The sequence below is a fragment of the Triturus cristatus genome, chromosome 6 (genome assembly GCF_964204655.1).
Source record: "Triturus cristatus chromosome 6, aTriCri1.1, whole genome shotgun sequence".
NCBI classification, from domain to species: domain Eukaryota; kingdom Metazoa; phylum Chordata; class Amphibia; order Caudata; family Salamandridae; genus Triturus; species Triturus cristatus.
This window is the reverse complement of record NC_140589.1, coordinates 1,500,640,984-1,500,666,849: the sequence shown is the minus strand read 5'-3', so window position 1 is coordinate 1,500,666,849 and position 25,866 is coordinate 1,500,640,984. Positions and strand designations below refer to the sequence as shown.

At 41.7% G+C, this 25,866-nt stretch overlaps 1 protein-coding gene across 1 annotated transcript in view; it reads left to right on the top strand.

The window, feature by feature from the left end:
* TRMT6 (tRNA methyltransferase 6 non-catalytic subunit) overlaps window positions 1–22,526 on the top strand; it is a 206,652-nt gene extending 184,126 nt beyond the window's left edge. The window contains exons 10-11 of the mRNA XM_085612633.1: window positions 6,994–7,080; window positions 21,370–22,526. Coding sequence (XP_085468759.1) covers window positions 6,994–7,080; window positions 21,370–21,537 — 255 coding nt within the window. The 3' untranslated portion in view covers window positions 21,538–22,526. The remainder of the gene's footprint in view (window positions 1–6,993; window positions 7,081–21,369) is intronic.
* Window positions 22,527–25,866: the final 3,340 nt, after the last annotated feature.

The window sequence follows — 25,866 nt, the reverse complement described above, 5'->3', positions numbered from 1 at the left end:
GAGGAGGTTCGCAAAGGTTTTAACAGTTTCAAATCTTCCAATCATGTAGACCATTCTACCAGCAGCAATCCTATCGACCGCCACCAGCATCAGCTTTTAATAAGTGAATAGATGAAAACAAACCTCCCACGGAAGAGACACTAACGGAAAGCAGTGACTTCTTTCAAGTGCCGGTTATGCCCAATAAAAATCAAATTGTGGGTGAAAACATTTCCAGCTTCTCCCATCAGTGCCGCCAAATAACATCTGACAGATGGGTGTTAGACCTAATCACCTACTCATGCATTAGAATTCATCAAAAGACCGCCAAACACTCCACCAAAGGTAGTGCACCCACCTAGTCTTCACCTACTCCGGGAGGAAGCCCTCACCTTGTTAAATGAGAAATAGAATAAGTTCCCCACTTCTAAAAAGGCATGGGTTTCTACTCCTGTTTTTTTCCTCATAAAGAAGAAATTAGGAAATTGGTGACTCATTATGGATCTATCGAAATTGAACAAATCTCTACGAAAGCAATCATATTGCATTGTAACCCTTCCAGACATCCTGCATCTGCGCAATCACAGAGACTACATGAAAACCCTGGATTTACAGGATGCATATTTTCATATTCCATACATCCAAAATATTGCACGTTTTTAAGATCCACTGTAGTCAGCACTCACTATCAATTCCAAGCCCTCCCATTCTGCCTCAGATCAGCTTCCCGCTTCTTTACAAGATGTCATGCCTTTGTATCAGCTTCCCTAAGAAAGAAGGGTTATCAGGTATTCCCTCACCTTGACGATTGACTAAGAAAAGCACCAACGGACGGTCAAGAGTGGAAAGCCACAGAGGCTACCCTACCATTGTTCAGCAGTTTTGGTCTAACTGCCAATCACCAGAAATCAACGATTCTTCAGTCAAGAAGAATAATGTTCTTGTGAGCGGCTTTAGATACAACCCAGTACAAAGCATTCTTGTCTCAGGACAGGCAGCAAAGGCTCAAACAAGTAGCCTCCAGACTTTTGAGAAGAAAGTCAGTTTCAGTATGTCTTTTCAGGTCGCTCCTGGGGCTGATGTCCTCTGCCATATCTCCATTACCGTTCTTCCATATGAAAATTAGACCTCTACAGGAGGAACTAGACAAGCAATGAATTCAGACAGAGGGATCATTCGACGATCTGGTAAAGATCACTCCAGGCATATCAGAAGCTCTAACCTGGTGGACAAAAGCCAACAATCTTTCCGAAGGCTTATCTTTATGGCCTCAAATACCATATTATGTGATAACCATGGGTGCCTCCTTAGAGGACTGGGGCGGCCATCTACAAGACCTTAAAATGAGTGGGAAGGGGTCTCCAGACCAAAAGATTATGTCTTCTAGAGCTCAAAGCAATTTATTTAAGTCTTCAAGCTTTCCTGCCAAGGATAGCATGCTTGTTAATGTTAGTTTGCACAGATAATATCACAGGCATGCACTAAATGAACAAACACGTGGGTACAAGATCGCTAGCCCTTTCCAAGCGAGGCCAAGGGATCTAGAACTGTATTATGACACGCGAGATAACGCATTGGGCAAAACATGTTCCTGGTACGAATAACCTTTCAGCGGACACACTAAGCAGAACAAGGAACACCTGCCACGAATGGGAGCTCGTATCAGTCGACTCTGAACAAGATCTTCTCCCTATGAGGCAAGCCGAGAGTAGATCTCTTTGCAACGAAACAGAATTGGAAATGCCGAGAGTAGATCTCTTTGCAACGAAACAGAATTGGAAATGCCAGTTTTATGCATGATGGCATCCACATCAAAAGTCGTGGGGGAATGCCTTGGGATCTTTGCATACGCCTTACCACCCAATATCTCTTAAACCAAGGCTTCTCAGCAAGATGAAGGCAGAACAGTGTTGTATATTCCAGATAGCCCGACAATGGCCAGACAGCATTGGTTCACAGAGCCGCCCCTGTTATCAGAAACCAACCACATTCACCTGAAACCAATTAGGACACTTTTGACAATGAACCAAGGTCCGGTACTTCAGCCAGACCCGACTTCTCTCCACTTAGTCGCATGGCTCCTAAATTCCATGAGATCGCAAATCTAAATATCTCTCAAGACTGCTGAGACATTCTTGCAAAAGCTAGAGCGGACACTGCTACAAAAATGTATAGATTAAGGTTGAAATCTTTGTTCATGGTACCAGAAGTCAAATATTAACCCTATCAAGCATCACCAGAACAAATATAACCCTATATTTTGTCACTGGCAAAATCGGGATTGGTCTAAGCATCAATTATGGTACACCTTGCTGCAATATCAAGATATAGACGCTCTTCAAACTCTATCTTAATGCTCTTACAGGATCATTAAACATTTCCTTAAAGGGCTATTCAGGGGTTTCCCTTCAATAAGGGCTCCTCCTCCTGTGTAGCAGCTTAATGTAGTGCTGACACAGTTAAAGAAGGGTCCATTTGAACTAATACACAAAGTGGAACTCACATTTTTGTCATGGAAAGTAGCGTTATTGCTCGTTTTAACATTAGCCACAAGGGGTAGTGAAATACAAGCCTTTACAACTAACGGACCTTTCTTTCAATTCACAGAGGACTCTGTCATGCTCAGAATCAATCTGAAGTCCCTTCAGATTTTCATCTGAATGAGCCTGTGATACTCTGGGACATTCTTTCCAAATCCTCAGTCAGCAGCTGAAAGATCTCTGCATACATTGGCGACATTCAGGCAGCATTATTGACTGAAATTTGCATAGCGCAGTAATGCGGTGTTACTTCATTTATTTCAATAAGGTGAGCCTTGTTCGGTTACACGTCTGCTTAATGTGTGTATGTGTCTATGTAGATCTATATGTATATTCAGTGAAAAAACCAAAGGTTACAGGGACGTTATAGTTAGGCTGATATTTCACTCATATAAAACCAGAGCAATTAAGCAGTTCTAGTTAGCTGAGCTAACTATAACGTGTGCCCCCGCAATGCACTGCTTATGACCTCACATATTGCATCACTCATTACATGGTCAGTGACATCACTGATGACATCTCAAATGACATCACTGTTGACATGATCCAGTGACTGTGTTTATAAAATGTTTGAGTGTTAAATATATATAACAAGGTGTATTGATAAATCAGTGGCTGTATGAGTGCCTGTATGGATAATTCAGTGGGTGTGTGACTGTATAAATGAGTGATTTGGTGCTTCATCAAGGTATGAGTGTGACTAGGTTTTGAGAATGGTTGTATCAGTCTGTCAGTTGGTGTCTAAATGGCTGCATGGGTTGGTGAGTGGGTACGTGAGTGGCTGTATAGGTGACTGTGTGTATAGGTGTGCCTGTGAGTGAATGAATGTGTCAGTGGTATAAGGGTGAGTAACTGGATATGTGAAAGGCAGTATAGTAGAGTATTGGAGTATATGAGTGTATGTGTGAGGGATTGTGATAGTGGCTGTATGGGTAGGTTTGTGCTTGTATCAGCGACGGTAGGTGAGTGAGTATGCGTTAGTATCTGTATAAGTAAGTGAGTGTGTACAATGGCTGTGCGATGGAGTAGGTGTATGAGTAGCTGTATGAGTGACATACTGTGAGTGGCTTTATGTGTGGATGTGTGTGTAGACCTACAAATCAGAGAGTGGGTGTGCAAGTACTGGTATGGGTGTGTCCATTGTTTTGAGAATGGTAGTGTGGAAGTTGGAGTGGGTGTATGAAAGGTTATGTGAGGGTGTGAGTGGGTGCGTCATCAGAGATTCTGTGGATGATTCCATCAGTGATGTCACTGACCATGTCTTGAGTGATGTAATATGTGAGGTCATAAGCAGTGCATTGCGGGGCGCGAGTTAAAGTTAGCTCAGCTAACTATAACTGCTGAATTTCTCTGGTTTTCTAAGAGCAAAATATCAGCCTAACTATAACACCCCTGTAACCTTTGTGTTTTTTCAGTGAATTTCTAAGGTTTTTTTAAACGCTAAATCCTCTCTATAATGTCCCTGTAACCTTAGGTTTTTTTTCAGTGAATTTCTAAGGTTTTTTAAACTCTATTTCACAACTATAACGTCCATGTAACCCATGATTTTTGTATTGATTTTATTTATTTTTTTAAGTTTTTTAAATTGTATTTATCTAAAATGGCTCTTTAAGGGGTAGTTTAAGATTGTATTTTCCTTAGTGGATTAATAAGTGGTGGGTTTTTTCTTTACATTTTTTATATTCCCGACAACGTCCCGATCCCCAAGGACACGTCACGAAAAAGGAAAACAAAAGCAGACCTTCAATGACCACCAGTACATCCGAAAATACTATGTAAAAAATTAATTATGAACTTTGCCCTACACATATTACTCTATACATACTTCTTTCAAAGAATGTTTAAACTCCTATTTTTCTACTACATTTCTTTAAAAAACATCTTTCAGACCTTTTTTTCGTTTTAGCGGTTATCCAGGATGTATCGATGACCTCGTTAACCGCGACGATCGCGCCGTTTTCATAAATTTAAAACGCATAGCCACACATTACAATATTTTACACACTAGTGGTTTATTACTGTACACTTCGGACTCCTGTTTTTCTAGTGTATTTCTAGAACAATAATCTCTAAAACCTGTGTTCCATTTTCGCTGTGACTCCGTATACCGCAATGACGTTGGTAATCGAGATTCCCCCAGACGCGTAGCAAAAGTGTAAAACAAAAGCAGACATTCAATGGCCACCAACACATCCAAACGTAATATGTAAAAATTCCATTCTGAACATTGCACTATTTTCTGTGTTCGCGGTTATTCTGGATGTCGCGGTGACGTTAACCGCGACGATCACGCCTTTTCCATAAAGTCTACAATACATATATACACACATACTCCAGTATTGTTCACACTAGGGTTTTCTTACAGTATTTTCTAAACTCATGTTTTTCTTGAAAGTTTTTATAAAAACCATCTCTAAAACGTATCAAATAGTTTCGCGGTGACTCTGGTGATCGTGATGACGTCTGTAATCACAATTCGCCCGAACACATCGCAAAAATGGAAAACTAAAGCAGGAATTCAATAGCCACCTTCACATTCAAAAAATGTAAATACATAATTAATTCGAACCATCACAGTAGATATTTCACTATAAAAACATTTATTAGAATCTCAATGATGCTTATTAATGATTCACTGATGTAGATTTTTAAAAAATTTCCACCAATGTTTGGGACGACGTTGATAGTCACAATGTCCCCGCGACAGTACATGGTGGGGCCTCACTGGTGGTCCCATCGTCATCGCGAGTGTCGTGGGCGATTTAAAAAAAAAAAAAAAAAAATGTTGGACGCTTGTGTCACTAACACCCCCATTTCTCAACCATGGGTCAGAGTATCTCCACCCTGACCCCTGATGTGGGCTTTCACACACATTTTCAACCCTGGGAAACACTTCTGATAGATAATTGGCGGCTGCAACTTTCTGTTCAGGTTGCGTCCAGCCAATCAGAGCATTCCCGTTGGTGCGTGCATTCGCGATTCATCGCAAAACTACAGTGAAATATCAACGGCCAGAGATATCACTATAATTTTAAACTTAAATTTCTCAACAACTACTGAACGAATTTACACCAAATAAGCAAAAGGTACCTCCTTGAACCGACATCTATCTACCTGCCAAATTTGGTTTTAGTCCGTTCAGCGGTTCAGGCTGTAGGTGTGGCTAATGGTTCCCATGGGAATTAACATTACAAAGGCAACTCTATTTCGCTCCCCAAATTCTCGGTCCCCACTGCACAGATCACCCCCAAACGTTCCATAACAATAGAACCCATCTTGACACTTTTTGGGGAAAATTCATGAAGATCAGTCAAACGACAGCAAAGTTCTAGCCAAGTCAGAAAATGCTTTTCCTATGGAAACATGGTCCTAACTATAACTACCTTCTGGCGACCGCCAGTAGGAGATAGATCTATATATATGTATATGTGTGTCTATATATGTGTATGTATGCATGTGTGTGTATGTATGTGTGTTTTACCCACCATCTGCTATTCTGATATTATCATCTGATTGTACAAATATTGTAACTGCTTGCTACTCTGATTCAAGCATGTGTGTCTAGGAAAGATGTAATACTGGAGAAGAAAATAAGTTGCTTACCTGTAACTGTAGTTCTCCAGTATTGGCATCTTTCAGATTTACTTGTGATCCACCCTCCTCCCCGTAGAGGCTTCCCTTATTGTTACAGGATTACCTTTCCCACTAGTGCTTGAAAATCTGAGGAACTCGGCCTCGGTTGGGAGTGTTGTAGAAAGTCCTGTCGCCGGAATGGCTGGAGTTTGGTTCCTTTTAAAGGATATGGAAAAGTTATTAGTTATTATTTCTTTGCCATTATAGGCTATGGTAATGTTGCCTACTGCTTTGTTAGGTACCTTGGGACTCCCACTTCGAAAGGGAATGATTCAAGCATGTGAATCTACGAGAACTGCAGTTACATGTAAGTAACTTTTTTTTTTTTTTGTTCTTCTGCCCACTACAGCATGGCGCCGTGACTTCAGTCATTGGATATCTTCACTGTCATCAGCGGCATTCTGCACTTTGACAAAGAGCACATCCACACACAAAGTAGTTCCCTTCAGTGCTAGGGACTATTGTGGCATTTTGAGATTTTTTGGATTGACGAGGCACATCAGTTTTCCCACCAATAAAGTTTTACAAAATCCACAACAAAACAAGCACTGTAAAGCCAAAAAGCTAATGCTGGGTGGTGCCACACTGTTTACTTGTGATTATACATTTTATGAAAGTTGCAACCAGAGTTGTGGTTGCATACTGTACATCCTTACGCTGTTTACACAGTCAAGCTAAATGTCTTCTCCCAGCCTCTTCAAAGCTGCAACATTAATTGGCTAGGAAGTTGGGTGTACCTGAAATAAGAATGTAGCTTTTGGTGAAGCTAGCTACTGCTCATATCGGAGTGGATATGTAATGTTATCTGCAAATCTTTGACTTGCTTTATTTCTTGTTTCAGCCATTGGTAGAGTGTTACACAAAACTGCGAGAAAAAGGAGGTGTGGTTAATCTCAAACTGTCTGAATCTTGGTTGAGAAATTATCAGGTAACCAAATTGTGCGGCTTTTTCAACTGATTGAAATTTTTAGACATGTACTTAGATGAGATTTTTAGATGTGAAACTTTTTCCATTTACAAAACTGTCTGATGCTTTCTGCTATGTTGTTTGATGACTGACTTTGTCAGGTTCACCTAGTTATTGGTGGTGCCCAGAATGCATAACACAATTTTTTATTTACATTTGGAAGAATTACAAGTAGGATGGCAGTGATGTGGGCCGAGTTAAAGGGGTCTCCCTCTGAAGAAAACTTTGGGGAAAAAGAGTCAGTGTAGATTGGTTGTAGTAAAAATCTAAAGCACACTTATTGGCAAGTACACTTTTTTTTAAAATATGTGTCCTGATGATTATGAACATCAGGAAATATTGTTAAAATGAAACTGACTGGCGAACGTTAAGGTGGTTCTTTATCAACTCAATCTACAGACAAGTTTATTAAAATACAATTACTTCCAGTGACCGTGACCAGGAGTTTTTTTTTTTATGCTGAGGGTTCAATGTATCTCTCCTGTGGAAGGCGTGGCATTTAAGACCTCTTACACCGCTGCTTTGTCCAAGAGCAACGTAGTGTTTAATAATTTCTACCCCTGGGATACGGTGTAGAGGTGCCTGGCACGTGAGCCCTTTCTCTGTGGCCTGTACAGTGGCTACATATGGGCAGATCAGCAAACACACCCTCTTCCGCCCTGTTAGGTCTCTGTGCATTAACAGTTTGATGACCATTCCTTAGGAGATTTCCGATTTAAAACAGAAAATAAATCAATGTGGAAGCTTATTTTTTTTTTTTTCACATGTGGAAAAAAAATGATTTGGGAAACATCTTATAAACCGTTCAGTCGTTTAACCAATTTGTACAAAATTTGGCAGACTCGTAGAAAACCTACTAAACATTTAATCTGTTTCGATATATAAGGGGGTAAAATGGCATACCCTGGCCATAGTAGGTGGACCCTCAAAGACCCCCGACTTATTGTAAATTAAGCAATTTAAAGAGTCACGGGCTCTGTAGATCCTTGTCTTAAATTAGCCTCTGCTGTATTTCTCTCTGTACAGCAGACTCCAGCCACCATTGGGGCTGTCTGGAATCTGCAAATCCAGAAAATAATTCACAATTACAGAGAAACCTTTGTATCAGAGTTCCTCAAGCCCTGGGCAAGCTTTGCCAACCCATACATCGCCTACTGAGGATTCACAAATATACACTGAAAACTGTAAATCCCTAAAAGGAGCTGTATGGTCTGAGAGGCTTGTGCTGGGTTCGGGGTACACATAATTGAGGCTCATAAAACACTACCTGCCTGGTAAAAGGCTAACTAGTGTGGTTCAAGCCCTATGCGCAGCAGGGGTTGGTTGTCCGTGGCACTTTGGACACAGGTCCTGCAGCTAACCCTAGCTGACCACGGTCTAAGGCGATTTGCAACAGTATGTTTGCGTTTCTGCCATGCCCAGGATGAGTTTAGACAAGGCCAGGCCCTCAGGCCTGCTCCTGCTCTGCTGGGCCTAAGGCTGTGAGTCTCAAGAGTTCCCTGCTCTACACTGCCAAGACCATGCATGGCAGGGGTTAGCCAATCGGCATGCCACTGCAAGCCACTGTTGCAAAGCAGGGATCAGTCTCTTCTTGCTGCTCCTGCAGGACTCTCAGCTGACCTCTTTTCAGGAAGGATGAACACTGAACATGTCTTTTCTTTTCTGCATCTGATTTTTTTCTTTTCTTACTATTGAACTGCTGTTCATACCAGGCATTAAAGGATTGTGCATTGAAGATCTTACAAATCTGTATTTTCTTCGGTTACCCCCTCCCCCCCAGAATGGTGAAAATCGAAATCTAACATGAATCACTTTTTAGAGAAACTTGTAGAACTCTGATTTACAATCAATATTCAAATTCGTTTTCATACCAAACATAACTTTATTTAAATTACAGGGTACTTGTACTTGTAACTGAAGTCCCACTTGCAGTCTCATTAGTGCTGCAAATCTGGAATAAGACTCAGTCCTCAACAACTGTGTGTTCGATGCATGTGTGCTGTAGATGCATTCTTTGCATCAGTCCACCATCTAGTGTTGGCCTCTGATGATTACAAGTTGTTTTTGTTCCAAGAAGTTTCATTCTAGTCACGAGGCTGTGTGACTCCTCCTCTTGGGAATACTGCGCATGGTCATCGACGCCATCTTCAGATTGACTTTTTCTGCTGAGGGGTTTGGATGTAGTATTTCGCGCTCCGGTTTGAGTCTCCTTCAGTCCGTTATATCTCTTGATGGTATTGTCTCGATCGGTATCATATTACCTATCATACTTACAATTGCATAGCGGGTTTCGACTCGTTCTCTTTGCCTACTGTCCACACCCGGCCAGGTAACACATCTCTCATTTCCAACAAGCTCGAGAATGGCCTGCTAATGGAACACACTCCGTTCTGTTTGTCTCTGAAGTGCAACTCCAAATACCCTCACACAGATCAACATCCCCATTTGCAACTTATGTCTCTTGCCAGAACATCGAGAAGACACCTGTGAGGAATCTTTTCGGTCTAAAAAGACTCTTCGAGATCAGAGTGCTAGACAATAAGAAATGCAGCGCAAGCAAATAGCTGATGTCCCCGACATCTTCCTCATCTTGTTGACCGAAGAAGAGGCTTCAGCGACACAGGTAGAATCACTTTCCATACATGAGTCTGAGTCTCAATCAGAAGAGGACTCAGCCACAATTCAGCCAGCACAGAAACAACTCACCTTGAGTACTTCTACCACTGCTCCGAAAAAACCACTCACGTGCCGCCACTGCACACCAGTCATGGCACGCACCGAAAACCTGACTCAGAAGCCTCACCCTCCGACTCAGCTCTGGAGATTCAGCCTAAAGAAGGTGCCTCGATATCCCTTCTGTCCAAGACCTAAACACCTCACTCTTCTGTCTTGTCACCGAAAAAAATACTTTGAATTTTGGAATCAAATTTTCCTCCGTCAAAGACCAAGCTTCTACCACCGAAATGCTAAGTTTTTGGTCCAAAATCTACTCCAGAGCCAATCCTCAAGCAATTTCATCAAAAGCTCGATCCGAAATGAAAAAAATCTTCAAATTCAGGCTGGAACAAAGAAAATGATGGTACAGCCACCAAAACAAAATACTCCTAAAAAGCAGTTAAGTTTGGAGGATGCTTTGGACATTCCTGGTCAACCCCTAAAGAAGAAGAGAAAGGATGCTGCAACTAGTACATTGCACATTCCTATTCGTTCTTCACTTGTACCACAATCAACACCTCCACCACCTACTCCACTACCTCACTCACCACAATTATATGAATCTGGTAATATGTCTCCTCAATCAATTGTAGAGGATGATCAGAACTTCCCAGATGACACAGAACCAGGGGATTCTTGCAGCATTATAATTAAGGCTCCCTGTTTTCCATTTTTACGGATTTTTACCGATAAATACAGACCGAAAACAATGTGTTTTCTGTCTGCATTTATTTTTAAAACTGGATGAATACAGAAAATTGTGCTTCTTTTAAGTGACTCTCCATGCTATCTTTCTTGAATTATAGGCCAGCAGATGAATATCGTGGGAAATTAAAAACAGGATGGGATTCCTTTAAATAACACCATATGTCAACATACTTTTATGGTATAATGCTGGTATTTACCAGTGAATGTATTATGTAATATTTGACAATTTAAATAGCTAAAACACGACCAAAATCAAAGTAGGAGTGCGCATCTATCAGTTCAATAAATATGGAAATGTACAGTGTTACAACTTCATTTATATGCAAAACGCAAAATAAATATGGATAAATACAGATAAAATGGCCCAAAAATAAATATGGATAAATAGACCAAATTGTTAATTTAAAAAAACATAAAACCGGGAGCCCTAATTATAATATTGACCCTCATATTGACACTGATCTATTTCTATCTCAGCTGTCCATCACCACCTGATGATGCATCAGCTTATCAGGATCGCCGAGCTAGAATAGCCACTTTTCATCAGGTACCTTTATATAAGGATTCAATAGAGGAGGTTTTCCTCTTCGAGACTTTGTCTTCTGCACAAAGGGGGGCACAATATTTACCACTTCTCAAACGTATGACACTTCATGCAGATGAAATTTTTAAACAGCCGGGCAAAGCAAGAATAGTTACTCCTCGCACTGATAAGAAATACAAACCACCACCATTAGACCCCATTTTTATTAGAGGCCGATTAACCCCGTATTCTTTAGTGGTATCCAATGCTAGGAAAAGGGCAAGCTCCCAATCAACTGGAGAAGCACCACCCCCAGAAAAGGAGTCCAAACTCACTGATGCCTCTGGTAAAAGAGTTGTGGCACAAGCAGCTAATCGTTGGCGAATAGTCAAGAGTTACTAGCAAGATAGGACCGGGCCCACTGGGACGAAATGGATGGGCTTCTCCCACCTCCCAGAGGAGCACAGAAAAAGAGGTCAAGAGATTGTCACTGAAGGCAAACTTATCACCAACAATTCCATTAAGTGTGCACTAGGTGTAGCTGACACTGCTGCTAGAAGTATAAATACCAGTGTCTTAATAAGAAGAGATTCTTGGTTAAAGGTATCGGGTTCCAAACCTGAAGTACAACAAACCATATTAAATCTCGCATTTTATGAGAACTTCTTTTTGGCCCTCAAGTGGACATAGCCCTTGAAAAAATGAAAAAGGACACTAAGGCAGCAAAATCAATGGGAGCTCTACAAACTAACACCAACAGAGGTTCCTTTCATTGGCCCAATTACAAACAAGGGGCAAGGACAGATTTCACAGATACTTCTGGTTCACAATATAAATGTCGGGGACAAACCTATACAATAAAACCTTCTACAGAGGTTCTTACAGAGGTAACAATTTTAAAGGCAGAGGAAGCACTACCCGTTCCTCAAATACCAAACAATGACTCCTTTACCTTACACCCACCACACCAAACACCTGTCGGTGTCGTCTTCAACAATTTTACAAAAATTGGAATTCAATTACAATACACCAATGGGTCTTAGACATTATCCAACATGGTTATTGTCTGGAGCGTATAACAACTCCTCCAAATAGTCCAACCCGCAAACACAAACTATCCATGCAACATCAAATCCTTCTGCAACAAGAAATAACAGCTCTGTTGCAAAAGGGAGCAATAGAACCAGTTCCACCACAATTTCACGAAACGGGTATATTCACTATACTTCCTTTCTTGCAAAAAAGATGGATGCCCGGTGCCCGCTACAGCCAGGCCGGCCCTGGATCTCAGACCACTAAATCATTATGTGATATCAGAACATTTCCACATGGTCACTCTTCAAGAGATCATCCCTTTACTACAAAAAGGAGACTTCATGACAACCTTAGATCTAAAGGACGCCTATTTCTTAATACCAATTCATCCTGCACACAGAAGATACTTCAGATTTCTATTTCAGGGAAAACATTATCAGTTCAAAGTTCTACCCTTTAGGATCTCCACGGCACCAAGGGTATTCATAAAATGTTTAGCAGTTGTGGCAGCACATCTGAGCAGAGAAAACATCCATGTCTTCCCCTTTCTAGACAAATGGCTAATCAAAGCAAACACATTCATACTTTGCAAACAAAACACTCCAAAGACCCTAGATTTACTACATCAACTAGGGTTCACAGTCAACCTACAAAAATCTCATCTACAGCCAGGTACTACTCAAGTGTTTCTAGGGGCCATGCTCAAAACAAATCTAGCGTTGGCATCCTCAAACACAGACAGAATAGGCAACACACTAACATTAATTCAATAATTTCAAATAGGAATTCGCATTCCTGCTAAAACTTTTCTCAGACTTCTGGGCGTTATGGCATCTTGTATTTACAAAGTCCCACATGCCAGACTAAATATTAGACCTCAACAACAATGTCTCTCTTAACAATGGACTCCGTCACTGGGTCAACTTCATGATTTAGTGTTGGTAAACAGCTGCACGGATCACTCTCTGCAATGGTGGAATCCACAAAATCTATCCAAGGGGCAGTGGTTTTAAGACCCAGTTCCCCAAATAATTCTAACAGATGTTTACCTAACAGGATGGGGAGCACATCCCAACAACCTGACTATTCAGGACTATGGGGATACCAAACACAAGAATCTCAATATCAATCATCTAGAGCTGCAAGCTGTTTATCTAGCTATCAAGGCTTTCCTAATTCACCTACAGCACAAAGTTGTCTTTATTCGAACAGACAATATGATAGCTATGTATTATTTACCCAAACCGGGGATGGGGTGAGACACACACTCTCCAATTATCTAACTTTGCTCAGAAAATATGTAAGTTAGCAATACACCACAACATTCATCTGGTAGCAGAACATGTCCCAGGGACAATCAATCAGATTGCAGACTTTCTGAGAAGAGCACAACAACAAATTCACGAATGCAAGAGTCAGCCCAATGTTCTTCAACAATACTTTCACAGGTGGGGGTTTCCAGAGATACAACACAAACAAGTCTAACGGTCTCAAGAGGGCACCTAAACTAATGGTGGCCTAAGTGTCAGTACGTACACTAAGAAACTAAAACTACACAGGAAGTCCTATCTAAAAAGACTGAATCTCATCACTCACCGAAGTGACATGCTTCATCATCTGGGTTCTCCTCTCAGCTGTAAAACCTAGTACAGCTGAGGGCTACAACCCCCTCACTTAGAGGGAGGAGCTCAGGGATGTTTTAATATATGTCATTATCCTGTGGGTTTCTAAAACCCAGAAGTGAGAAGCTGTTATGGTGAAAAATGAGTGATGCGCGCAGTGCAAACTAAAGCAATAAATGTGCTAATGTGAATTAAAACTGACTATCAAGAGACACAAAGACCTTTATTAATTGTCTCGTGATGACAGGACTAAAAACAGTGCAAAATAGCAGTTTTAACAATATAACTGCAAGCGTGGTCTACATGTTTCAGCTATCATGACCCTAGACTGCAACAGGAGAAAACGTGAAATACCCACACTTAGCATTGCCTTTGGATTGATGGTGGTGATATCTGCTTGCCGTGTGGATGAACTGGTCAGGGATATTTGCATACTCTTTTCCACATCTCCCACTACTTCGGTTAGTGGTCAGGAAACTCCGACAAACCCCTCACCCCATGATACTAATAGCTTCCACATGTCAATATCTCTAGTCTCACACCGGAAGCTTCACCTGAACCTGGACCTTCTCACGCAGAACCACAGAACACTAAGAGATCCCAATCCCAAAGAAATGAATCTTGCAATTTGGCTCCTGAAGTTTTAGAGTTTTGGATATTTAAATGTACTCAAAGACTGTATGAACATTCTTAAAGAGGCTTGAAAACCAACTATGAGGCAATGTTATGCAGCAAAATGGAAAGCTTTATGTTCTGTCACAAGTCACAACTAAAACGTTAACCCTCTTCAGGCAAAGGTACAAACACTTATTTTATACCTATTCAGTGCTTAAGTTGTAAAATATAAGTCCAGGTGCTCAGATTTTTGTAGGAGGCCACACCCACTTCCCCGGCTCCACCCATATCTTTTACTGGCCCCACCCACTTAATAAATTCGTCCGAGACACATTAATATGTCTTGTGTAGCCCAGCAATCAGAATTGTACTGCAGGTCATTTACATAAAACCAAACCCGGGCAACAAATAAGAAGTGCACTTTTACGGGCAGGTACCTCAACCATTTAACATCATACTTGCTTCGCACTACAGTACTAATGCATGTTAAAATGAAATCATTACTTACTTTGCCCTTTGGTTTTAATAAGAGGCCTGTTGCTGCGGTAGTCAATGTAACACACGCTGCTTGCTTCTTGAGTCAATTCGATTGACTATCGCTTCTGCAGCTGTGCAGTACACTGGGGTGGGTGAAAAGTGGGGACACTGGTCTGATCTGCATTGGTCCGTCTTCTCGGGAGGAAAGACGATTCAACACCAAGGAGGAATGGAGGGGCAGCATGCTAATATTCACAACAGAGGAGCTGCTAATCTCCTGTGGGTTGGATGGCACCAAAGAGGCGGATTCCATTTTTGTGTTAATCCATTTTGGAATCCTGGTGGCCTGAGCTTCCCGCCTCTTGCCTCATTCTGACAAGATACCTTAGTCAACTAGAAGCCTATCTTTGGTTGAACCATAGCCACAGGCTAGTCAGGCAGTTAACACTTTCCTTTCTACTTAGAAGTGGACAATACTTGCATCTTCTGCGTTATATGTTCCTATTTGGTGAGCAAGACCCTGGTATCCGTCTTCTGATTAAGACACATTTGGTCTGATGAACACTGTGAGTGCCACTAAAGTATTGAGGTCCCCATGATGCAGCAATATGATCACTGGCATCTATATGAATACATTTGATGTTGTTCGGGTTACTCTAGGTCATTGCGAGGATCAGCTGGATCAATACCACAACCTAGGATAATTAATATTTCTTTCACAGCTTCCAACCGCTAAGACCTCGCCCTGGCTGGAACATGCTATTTCTATAACAAAAAAGACAACCTGGGTATTTCCTTGCCAGTGATACAGTGCACACACAGTTGACCCTTGACAATAGCTGGACGGAAGGGAGTAAATGTTTACAATTGATGGTCCAAGTGCACTTAAGACCTATTTGAGGCATGCAGAGGCTGAGAGGCTCTCGAATGGGTGGAAATAACAACCAATGACGAGAACAGCCTCAAAATCAGGACTATGATTTAAAACAGAAGCTGGCCAGAGAGACTGGAGCCTCCAAGGCTCTTTCAAGAGGTTGGCTATGGGGACATCCTGAATAAATATCTTTGGGTTCTTGTCCTAGGAGACCGTTACTATGAAACCTGAAGCTTTGTTATCATCTGTAGTGTTTTTTTCTGCCCAAACAAGGAAGTATGCATTTGAAATGCTGTGAGCTACCTTTAAAGCATCTATACAGATGTATATTGCTACCACAGACTAGAAGTATTTGAACTCAGAATATCAGGCCTTTTTCTCAGGTGGAGTCCCTATCCAATAAAATATATGAAAAAAATCAACTAAACGGTCTTTCAGAAAATATGAGTCTGCCATACAGCCTCCCACTGGACTTTTTATTGCGGTCCTCAGGGTCGATATTTATTTCTGACACTGCTTCAAAAAAACAGAGCTGACTAAATGTAAATGTCAAGGTACTTATAGAGCGCACTGTCACCAGACGGCCACCTTGCGGTGTCGCCTTTGCGGTTTCCTGGCGCTGATACTCATACCGCTGTGGAACCCCTCCTGGCTTACCACCTTAATGTCTTAAAGGGGGTCGGGGGAGGCTCCAGTTGCAATGCTGAATGATGAGACAATGCTGATTTTCACAGAAGGAACCCATTCTCCTTTAGAGCATAGTAAAAACTCCCATCATCCTCCACTCTAATAGGAAGCAGACTCTCGTAACAGGAAATCTTGGATACTAAACAAGGGAGCAAATGCCCTCTATACTTCCGTAAATATCCCCTTGCAGTTGGCTCACAAAAATTACAAAAAGTAAACGTGGAGGGTACATGACTACGCGAGCAAAGGTATGTGCTCTGGCAATGAACAATGCATTTGGCTGTTGTATAGACAGGTTTTTTTCCAAGCTTAATGCACAACACTGTAAGGACTGGTCTAGTCAACAAAGTGTGGGTTATGTATATGCACACACACACACTGTAGCAGCAGTGCAAGCTTCCCTCCCATGCACAGGCAAGATAGTGCACACTTACTCCTACACACAGAACACGTTGAGCAGCAGTACAAGCTTATCCCGCATAAAAAGACCAGTTCCAGCACATGCTACACATCTTCACACACACCTACACACACACACCTACACACACACACCTACACACACACACACCTACACACACACACACCTACACACACACACACCTACACACACACACACCTACACACACACACACCTACACACACACACACACCTACACACACACACACCTACACACACACACCTACACACACACACACCTACACACACACACCTACACACACCCCTATAGGTCCAACAGCAGTTCAGGCTTTTCTGCCACAAACAAAGCAGTTAAAACACAGGCTGCAGCAGTGGCCACTTACTCAAACACATATTGTAAAGTGTCCAGCACCAATGCAAGCTTTTCCTGCATAAATGCAACAGTTACCGAACCGACTGTAGCAGTGGACGTTTCTACACACACACACAGTAAGTGCGCCAACTGTCAGAACTGGCCTCCTGTTGGGGTGCTTTGTGAATGAGAATGTGTGGTGTGGTGGGATGTGGTACTGAGATAATATGATTTGATGGTGTGTTTGTCTCGTAGTGAGTGTAGGAAACTGAAACAGTGTATGTATGTTTGTGTTGTGATGTGAAGGTGGTTGTAGCTTTTACGATGTTTTTTACATGTATAAAAAAATATAGATCTATCCCAAGGCGGACCATGAGGTCAGTCAGATGCTCTTGGAATTTCCAAGTACAGAGTTGCACTGGAACAAGGGAAATCGACGATTTTCAGTTACAGGCCCTTGAATATGAGGCTCATTACCAGAGGATACGAAACAAAAGTTAAACCTTTCACAGTTCAGGAAGGCACTAAACCTTTTATTCATACTATGAATCTGGAAAGTTGAAAATTAATTGCACTCGCTGTTTTTTTTGTAGTTTTTCTTGGGCCAAGAGATATTTGTAGCGTTCACATCCTAGATCGATGGTGTATGTGTGAGTGCTGTCGTGTTGGTAGGGAGGTTTGCCAGTGACTGCCAGTCTGTTGGGATGGTGTGATGGTGACTGTGGGTATGATCTGGTTCCTAGCACTGCAATATACACTTCTCCATGGGCGCGCACGGGATCTTTCCCTTCAGAACAGAGCTGGGATGCAGTCTCCCGCCCTATCCACTCAAATCAAATTATGACTGCAATCGGGATTGTATGGCAGGTCATTTACATAAAGACAATGGGCAGCAAATGAGGGGTGCACTTTTCCGGCACGTACCTCAGCCAAACAGACTTGCTTCACTACGCTCACACTACAATACTACTAGCGCATGCTAAAATGAAATGATTACTTACTTTGCCTTTTGGACTTAATGAGAGGCCTGCTGCTGCTCGAGTGTTCGGGACACACGCAGCTTGCTTTTTGAGATGACTCATTTGACTGACTAGCACTGCTGCAGCTGCGCAGTACTGTATGGCGGGCAAAAAGTGGAAACACTGGTCTAATCTGCTATGGTCTGGCTAGAGGGGAAACTGACGATTCAGTGCCAAGGAGGAACAGACTAGTCCGGGTTAATCCGGTCATTGATACTGCACTAAAAGCTACTAATATTGGTGTTTGTTAGGCTTGAGGCAGGCACCTCACCTGGGCAGTTGAAGGTAGGTGGCTGCGGCTCCAAATTAAAACATTTTACACACAAATCGAAATCTGTGTAGACCCGGCCCTAAGAGATAAGTGCCGGTGCTAAGCACCGGTCACAAATTAAGCACTTACATTTACAAACTGCAAGATTAGTATATACTTCTATAAGATTACATCTTGGAGCTATTGCAGCATATCTCCAAAATAGACAACACATATTGGTGTTTAAATTCACTGCTATAAAAGCTTTTATAGAGGGACTTAAAAGAATAATTCCTTCTAGACTGCCACCTGCCCCAGCATGGAACTTAAACATTGTCCTAACAAGATTAATGGGTCTTCCTTTCAAACCATTCCATTATTTTCAATTGCAATATCTTTAATGGAACTTGCTTTTTCAAATCAATATTACTTCTCTTAGTCAGTTAGTTTTAGGCATTAGCCCTAGAAGATCCTTTCTTTCAACTATAGGTACAGGGTAGTGCTTAGAACTAACCCTAAAATCCTACCAAAAGTTGTTTCCTATTTCCATCTTGATCAATCCATTGATTTTCCCCCCACAACCAGATACAGTTGCAGAAAAGGCATTACACACTTTAGATGTAAAAATGGCAGTGATGTATTACATCAACAGGCCTAAATCATTTAGAAAAACTAAACAATTGTTTGTTGCCTTTGCACCTCCTCGTTTAGGAAAAGCAATTTCAAAATCGGGCATTTCAAGATGGATAGTTGAATGCATCCAGACATGCTATGCAAAAGCAAAGCAACAGTTACCTGTTCCACAAAAATCACACTTTACTAGAAAAATTGGAGCTTCTATGGCTTTTTTTAAGGTAACATTCCTAAGGCTGCTATTTGCAAAGCAGCAACATGGTCTACTCCACACACCTTCACAAAACATTGTATGGATGTATTTGCATGCCAACAAGCCAATGTTTGTCAAGCAATACTTGAAACTCTTTTCAGACAACTGCAACCCCCACAAGCTAACCACTGGTTAGGGAGAGGGACTGCTTTACAGTCTGTGCAAAGCATGTGTACCTACAGCACACATGCCTTGAACATATTATGTTACTTACCCTGTAAGCATCTGTTCTTGGCATTGTAGTGCTGTAGATTCACGTGCGCCATCCCTCCTCCCTAAAACATTCTTGTGTAGGATGCAGTTTATACACTTTATTTCATACTAACGCATTAACATCTCAATGCTTACACCGCATTCTTACATTCTCAATTTGAAGATGGTTTTGATGACCATGCGCAGTATTCCCAAGAGGAGGAGTGTCACAGCCATGTGACTAGAAGAAAATGTATTGGAACAAAACAATTTGTAATCATCCGAGCCCACACTAGATGGCAGACGTATGCAAAGCATGTGAATCTACAGCACTACATGCCAATAACAGATGCTTACAGGGTAAGTAGCATAATCCTTATTGGTGGATTCAGGAATCCTTGAAAAGCAAAGGAAAGAAGAGGCATCTGATTCATTACACACTCCACATTATCAAAAGCCAGTCCATTGCCTATAACTCTGTGCAGAGCAGAACATTTTCAGCTCATCCATCTCTTTTTCAACAAGAAGGACGATGTCCAAGTCATCACGCAGAGAGAAAGGGAAGCAAGCTGGTGCACACAACCTCCACCATTTGCGAAGAAAGGAGAATATGTTGTTGACTATCCAACAACCTTTAAAGCCTCTGAAAAGTCAACCAGAGAGTCTCTCTCCTGGAAATTATTCACCCCCACCCCCCGAAAGGAATAAAAGATAACGAATGCATGTAAGGTAACACGCACATTATGTGGCCAAGTGGTGCGGAGAGTACACCCTGGTGTGTACTTGTTTGTGACTACTGACACAATCAAGCACCTATGTCCTTTATATGCAAACAAATATACCCTTTCAGAGATGGAGCTCCAGAGTGAGGAGCAAGAAGAAGCGTGTTTTCCAGCTAAAGCTCCTCAGTCAAATGAGGAGGAGTCAGATGCAAGGCTAACCATGTTTGCCACATACTGCAGGAAATGCAAAAAGGTGTTTTGCTCTGGAGAGGAAAACTGGAGTTATCTCCATATTCATGATTAGACACATACACAACAATAAAATGATTGCAACTTAATATGTGGCCTTAAAGGTTTAAAAATAGTTTTTACAACAACAGTTGACAAAAAAAACTTTTAAAAAGTCAATGTTAGGATGAACAAAAGGAAATGGATTCACTGAAAAAATACACACAAAAAATATAGTGGATTGGCTGCCCGCAGTGGGTTGGCCGCAGGGCCTATGAGCCAAGCGCAGCTGGGGTTGGCTATCTGTAGTCTGTTGGGTTTCGGGTCTGGCCACAAGAGAGGATGAAAATAAATTAGATCATGTAAACAGCCATAACATTTCCTGGAAAAAAACAGTTCTAAACTGAGTCATGGTTTTAGCTCAAATGAGCAAAACCACTTAGATTTGACGCTCATCCTTCCAAAAACATCAATATGAAAATGGTATGGAGAAAAAAAACTGTCAATAGAACAACATGGCAGGTGGTGCATTTTATTTCATTAACCATAACTGACCTCTTAAGTCCCTCAACTTTTTCCTCACCATTTTCACCACCTCAGTCTATATTTCCTCCATCCCAGTACATCTCTTAGCTGGTGGAGGGACTACTGGCAAAATTACAGATACCCCTTGAGGAACTGTGCTGGCGCTGTCATGGGATTTTTAAACCGCACAATGACATGGTCACACAATTAAATAGGCGGTGGATTTGATACAGTACATGTATTTTGTAGGTGCATCTGGCCAGAGTACACCTTACCTAGTTTGGGCCCTGGGCTGAGCATCTAATTTTTCTTAGAACTGTACATTTTTACAATAGTTTCTTTTTTTTTTTTTTTTTGTTCAGAAATATTTCAAGTGTCCTTTTGATTCCATTATTTTCAAAGGTGTTGCCAAACCGAAGCCACCCAAAACTAACGATGAGTGGCGGTGGAGGATACATTCTCACTGGTATAACCGTGGTCCGAGAAGATGTTAAACAAAATGTTCAGAGTTTGGAGCTGCAGAAGACCGATGAGCCATCACCTAAGAAACTGAAACTTGAAGAACTCTGAAGTTCAACCAGGGGCACATTATTTTACATGAATGCTTGAGAATCCTAATAAATTCAACAAAGATGCATTTGTTTTTACAGATGGTCCAGTTATGCATAGTGGCTTGTGTTGCAGAGGAGGAACCTGTCGTACTGTATTAAAACCTCTACCGGAGGGAAAGGGATGCACATAAACAATGCTCTGTATTCTGAGATCTTCATTTGACAAATCATAATTTACCCGTATTTTTCCTTTCTACATCTAGAAGCATTTAAGTACTGCAAAATATATATGCAAATTGCACAACACAGACGCATCTGGATTGTTGATTATAAGTTAGGTCAATTTGAGCAGCACCTTCTGTAAAAATGTAGTCGAAAGTTTATATTTGATTTTTTTTTAATCATTTGCCCAATTTTCTATAAGGACCAGGAAGGACTAAAACTTCACTAAATATCAAGATATTTAATGATGCCTCCTTCCACTTGAGGATTTCCCTTCAGTAATTTACACAAGTGTACGTTTTTAATACCATATGTAAAAATTAGATTTTGTATTTGTAATATTCTACATAAGAACGCATGAAGGTATTTATTTTACGGCTGTAACTGTCATTTTAAAGCCATGTTCCTCTAATTTTGTTTAAACAAATGAAGAATGATGCCTATTCAGTAGTATTTTTGTTTTATTTTAAGATTCTTTGTAAGTTGAGTTTTTGCATAATGATGAATCTAGGGAAACATTAATTTTGTAGTGTAGTTCAATTAAATCATTTTAGGACCTACACTTTGAAATTGCTATGTTTCCTGATGTATCTTAAAATGTTTGACCAAGGAGTATGCTTCAAAGTACTCGAAGCTGAAACTACAATCTGACAGGACTATGATAGTTTACAAAGAGAAATTTGCAAATCTAAACTTATGTTCGTGTCTCCTGTATGCTTGTGTCTTCTTCCTTTGCTGTGTTTTTATGTGTTGCAGCAATCAACGTCTTTCATGCTGAGCTTCAGACTTCGGTGTTTTCTTTTTGTGAATGTGCAAAGTTTTTTGGGAGCATTTCTAAAACTCACTGCTATATGGGTTGGTTTTCTGAACCCGATTTGTTTTTGGCTTTGCTAGGTTCTTAAAAGTGCTTCTTCTGCACAAAACAAATCCAGCAGTGTATGCATTCTAATTCAGAAGTAGTGGAGGCCTCCAGTTGTTGCCTTAGCAATATACTGCAACATTCATCCTGAGTAAGTCTTTCTTTGCTGAAACCAGGCACTCAGCACATCTACTATTCCGAGGCTCTGCTCTCTGGCCAGTACACGGAGGGTGGTGATACAAAGGATGAAGAACGAAGCTGAAACATTTAAACATCAGCCTGGAAAAACAAAAAAAGTTATTTAAAGCGCAACACTGACTGGGCAATAGCTACTCTCAGCCGAGGGTTCGATACCTCCCTGATCGTATCCGCTGTAGCAACATAATTAATACCAGTATGGCTTAGAGTTACTCTTACCAAACAAACTGGGATCCAGAATCAAGTTGTAGTCCCAAATCTTCAGACCGCACATGTCAAATAACATGCAATTACCTTTTCTCCAAACTTTTTTCGTTAAGTACTCCAGTGGAGGACAGGGAGGGGAGCCCAAAACACAGTATTTAGAAGAACAGCAAGACATCGCAGGTAACAAGTAAGTGCTGACTATTTTGCAAGAGGGCAATTTGCTACACCATGTAGTCTGCCAAAACCAACGTCAAAATAACATCTCATCAAATTTTGTAAGGGGATAACTGCTCTATTGGGTTGGATGGGGGGGGGGAAAGCAAGCTATAGAACCAGTCTCTCCTTCTCAAAGATGGAAAGTCATTTATGTAAGATTCTTCATGGTTCAAAAGTAAAGTCCCAAGTAGGAATTCACATGTATTCTGGAGCTACAATTATTGAACAGTTGGATGATGCTATCAAATCTTCTCTCACCTCAAAGATGCGAACTGGATGTGGGCTGTAGGCTTGCAAGCTGCTTTGCATTCCAATCGAGAAAAAGCTGAAAGTTTCTAGGATATATAGCGGCACAAATTTATAAAAACTGCTTTCATTAATCTCAGCCACAAGTAATTACTCGGGCTGGAAACCAGTCCTTATGATTTGTTTGGCCTACTACACCAGCTCAGATTATCTTGACACATGCAAGTCACCCTAGGTCCTGCTCCAATAACAGTAAGCTCAAACTGCCAAACCAGGTCCTTTCTGAACCCAAACACAACTCAAGACCGGATTTGGCCTAGTCGGGTACAGCTTGGTGGCAGTGAGAACGGGACCCTCATCTAGGCATACCTGTTGCATTTAGTGTCACTGTCAAAAATATCAAAAAGTGATCAATGGATTGCTTGCATTATTCTTAGTCACTGTTATTTACTCTGGCCCAGTCTATTGGTTTTTTTTGTCCTTTATATAACCTCAGATGAGAACCCGAAATATGCAAGTCAACCATGGTCCTGCTCCAATAAGGGCAATCCAGCCTGAACTACCAAGCTGTTCACGGCGGAGCGTTCCCATGAGGAGCTGGGTCAGTACTGGTTTGGGAAGACTCTTACCATAGGCAAGGGGCTGAGAGACTACAAGCCCCAGCACTAACTTCAGCGAGGAGGGCCGCCTATGCTCTTTCTGTGCCAGGAGGTGGATAAGACAGACTTCACGACCCCGCAGTGTGGGAGATTCTTACCTGCAGCAGGGGGCTGAGAGACCACAAGTCCCAGCGGTAACTGTGGCAAGGAGGGCTGCTCATGCTCTTTCTCCAGCAGGAGGTGCATAAGGCAGACCGTGCAGTGCAGGTCTGTGCCAGTCAGGGGCCAGAGGAGGCTGGGCCAGGCCCAGCCCGATTTCTTGGCTCTTTAAACCTGCAGTGGTGTGACTTGGAAATTGGAAGAAGCACGGAAGGAAACGCGTCACACAGCCTTACTAAAGTAACACAAAGGTAACCTTTGTGTAATTAAGTCTGTCTTGTGTACTTTAAGGATGGGGAAACTGAAGGGAAACCACCAATCTACAGGCACGAAAAATGTGCATTTTCTGGACTTAAGATCAATATTGTGGACTTAACTGAACCCATGCATAAGGAGTTTACCAGTCAGACTCCACCGGAGGATCTAAATAATGTGTAACTACCCTCTCCCTCCAAGAATAACGGCTCTACCTCCCACCTCCTTCAATCCGAGGTTTGTCAAAGACTTGCAAGCCCTGTCTATGCTTGAAGCCATAGCTCAGTTGAATATTCCCCCTTGTAAGAAAAGTAGAGAAGAGGCGATTAGAGCTATATCTGCCAAACCCACTCAACCTGAATCAAATTCCCATCCCTGGGAAAACAAGGCCCCAGTGTAAAGAATAATGCGGGTAAACAGTACATCAAAAAGATCTCCACTGGCGATTGTGACTTAAAAAAAACTTGGCACAAACTATTTGGGCAGACTGGATCCTCTCGTGACCCAATCCAAGATCATAGCTCAATCCTGCTCCATGGTAATTGCTAAATTAGCTCTTCTGGAGGGAAAGATTGAAAGTATTTATTTAGCTCAGAAGAAGCTTATGAATAGAATGGCCCCTTTGGAAGGACAAGGGAAGGATCAAGGTGACCTGAGGCCTAAGCTAAGGTGTTTCCCCAGCTTCAATTGTGCTCTTTGTTTGGCCATTGGTCCGAGGCCCATAGCAACCTCAGTTCCACTGCACGTGCAGCACCATTGGTATGTATTTCACTGCCCACCCCACTAGGCCATTGCTCCAAGGCCTGAGGTCAAAACAGGCAGTCTGCCCCTTTGCGTTTAAAAACAGGAAAGCCCTACACCTCGGCCCTTCTGTCACTAGAGAGCTGTTACGAGCACAGTTAGAGCACCCTGCCCCCAATTCCAGTAAGGAATATGGCTCTTCCGCCCCCTTTTTGCTGGTAACACAACCATATTTGGGGTGTAGTGCACTTTTACACCACTACACCAGAGCCTCTGAAACTGCTGCACTAATGGTGGTGATGGGCAATTAAAAATGAGCCTGAATATTCTTCCACCATCCTCAGGTCATCTCTCTAAGGATGCAGTCTCTGTCCCTCTGTTGATAAAAAAAAAATAAAAAATAGGCCCCCAGCACCATCACTGGGCCCATCACTTACTTAAAAGGAATGTGAATGTGTGCAGTTGCTTACTCACAAAATGTAAAGGCTGGCTGGGAGCAAACATTGGATTACGTTTTTGGAGTCACTTGAAGATTCATGGTGACAGATTTTTATTTTTGAGAGTTAATATAAAGGTGCCACGTTTTGTAAAGTGTAGTTTATATGGATTTATAAAAATGTTTGCACCAGATACGGTCTGGCTGCGT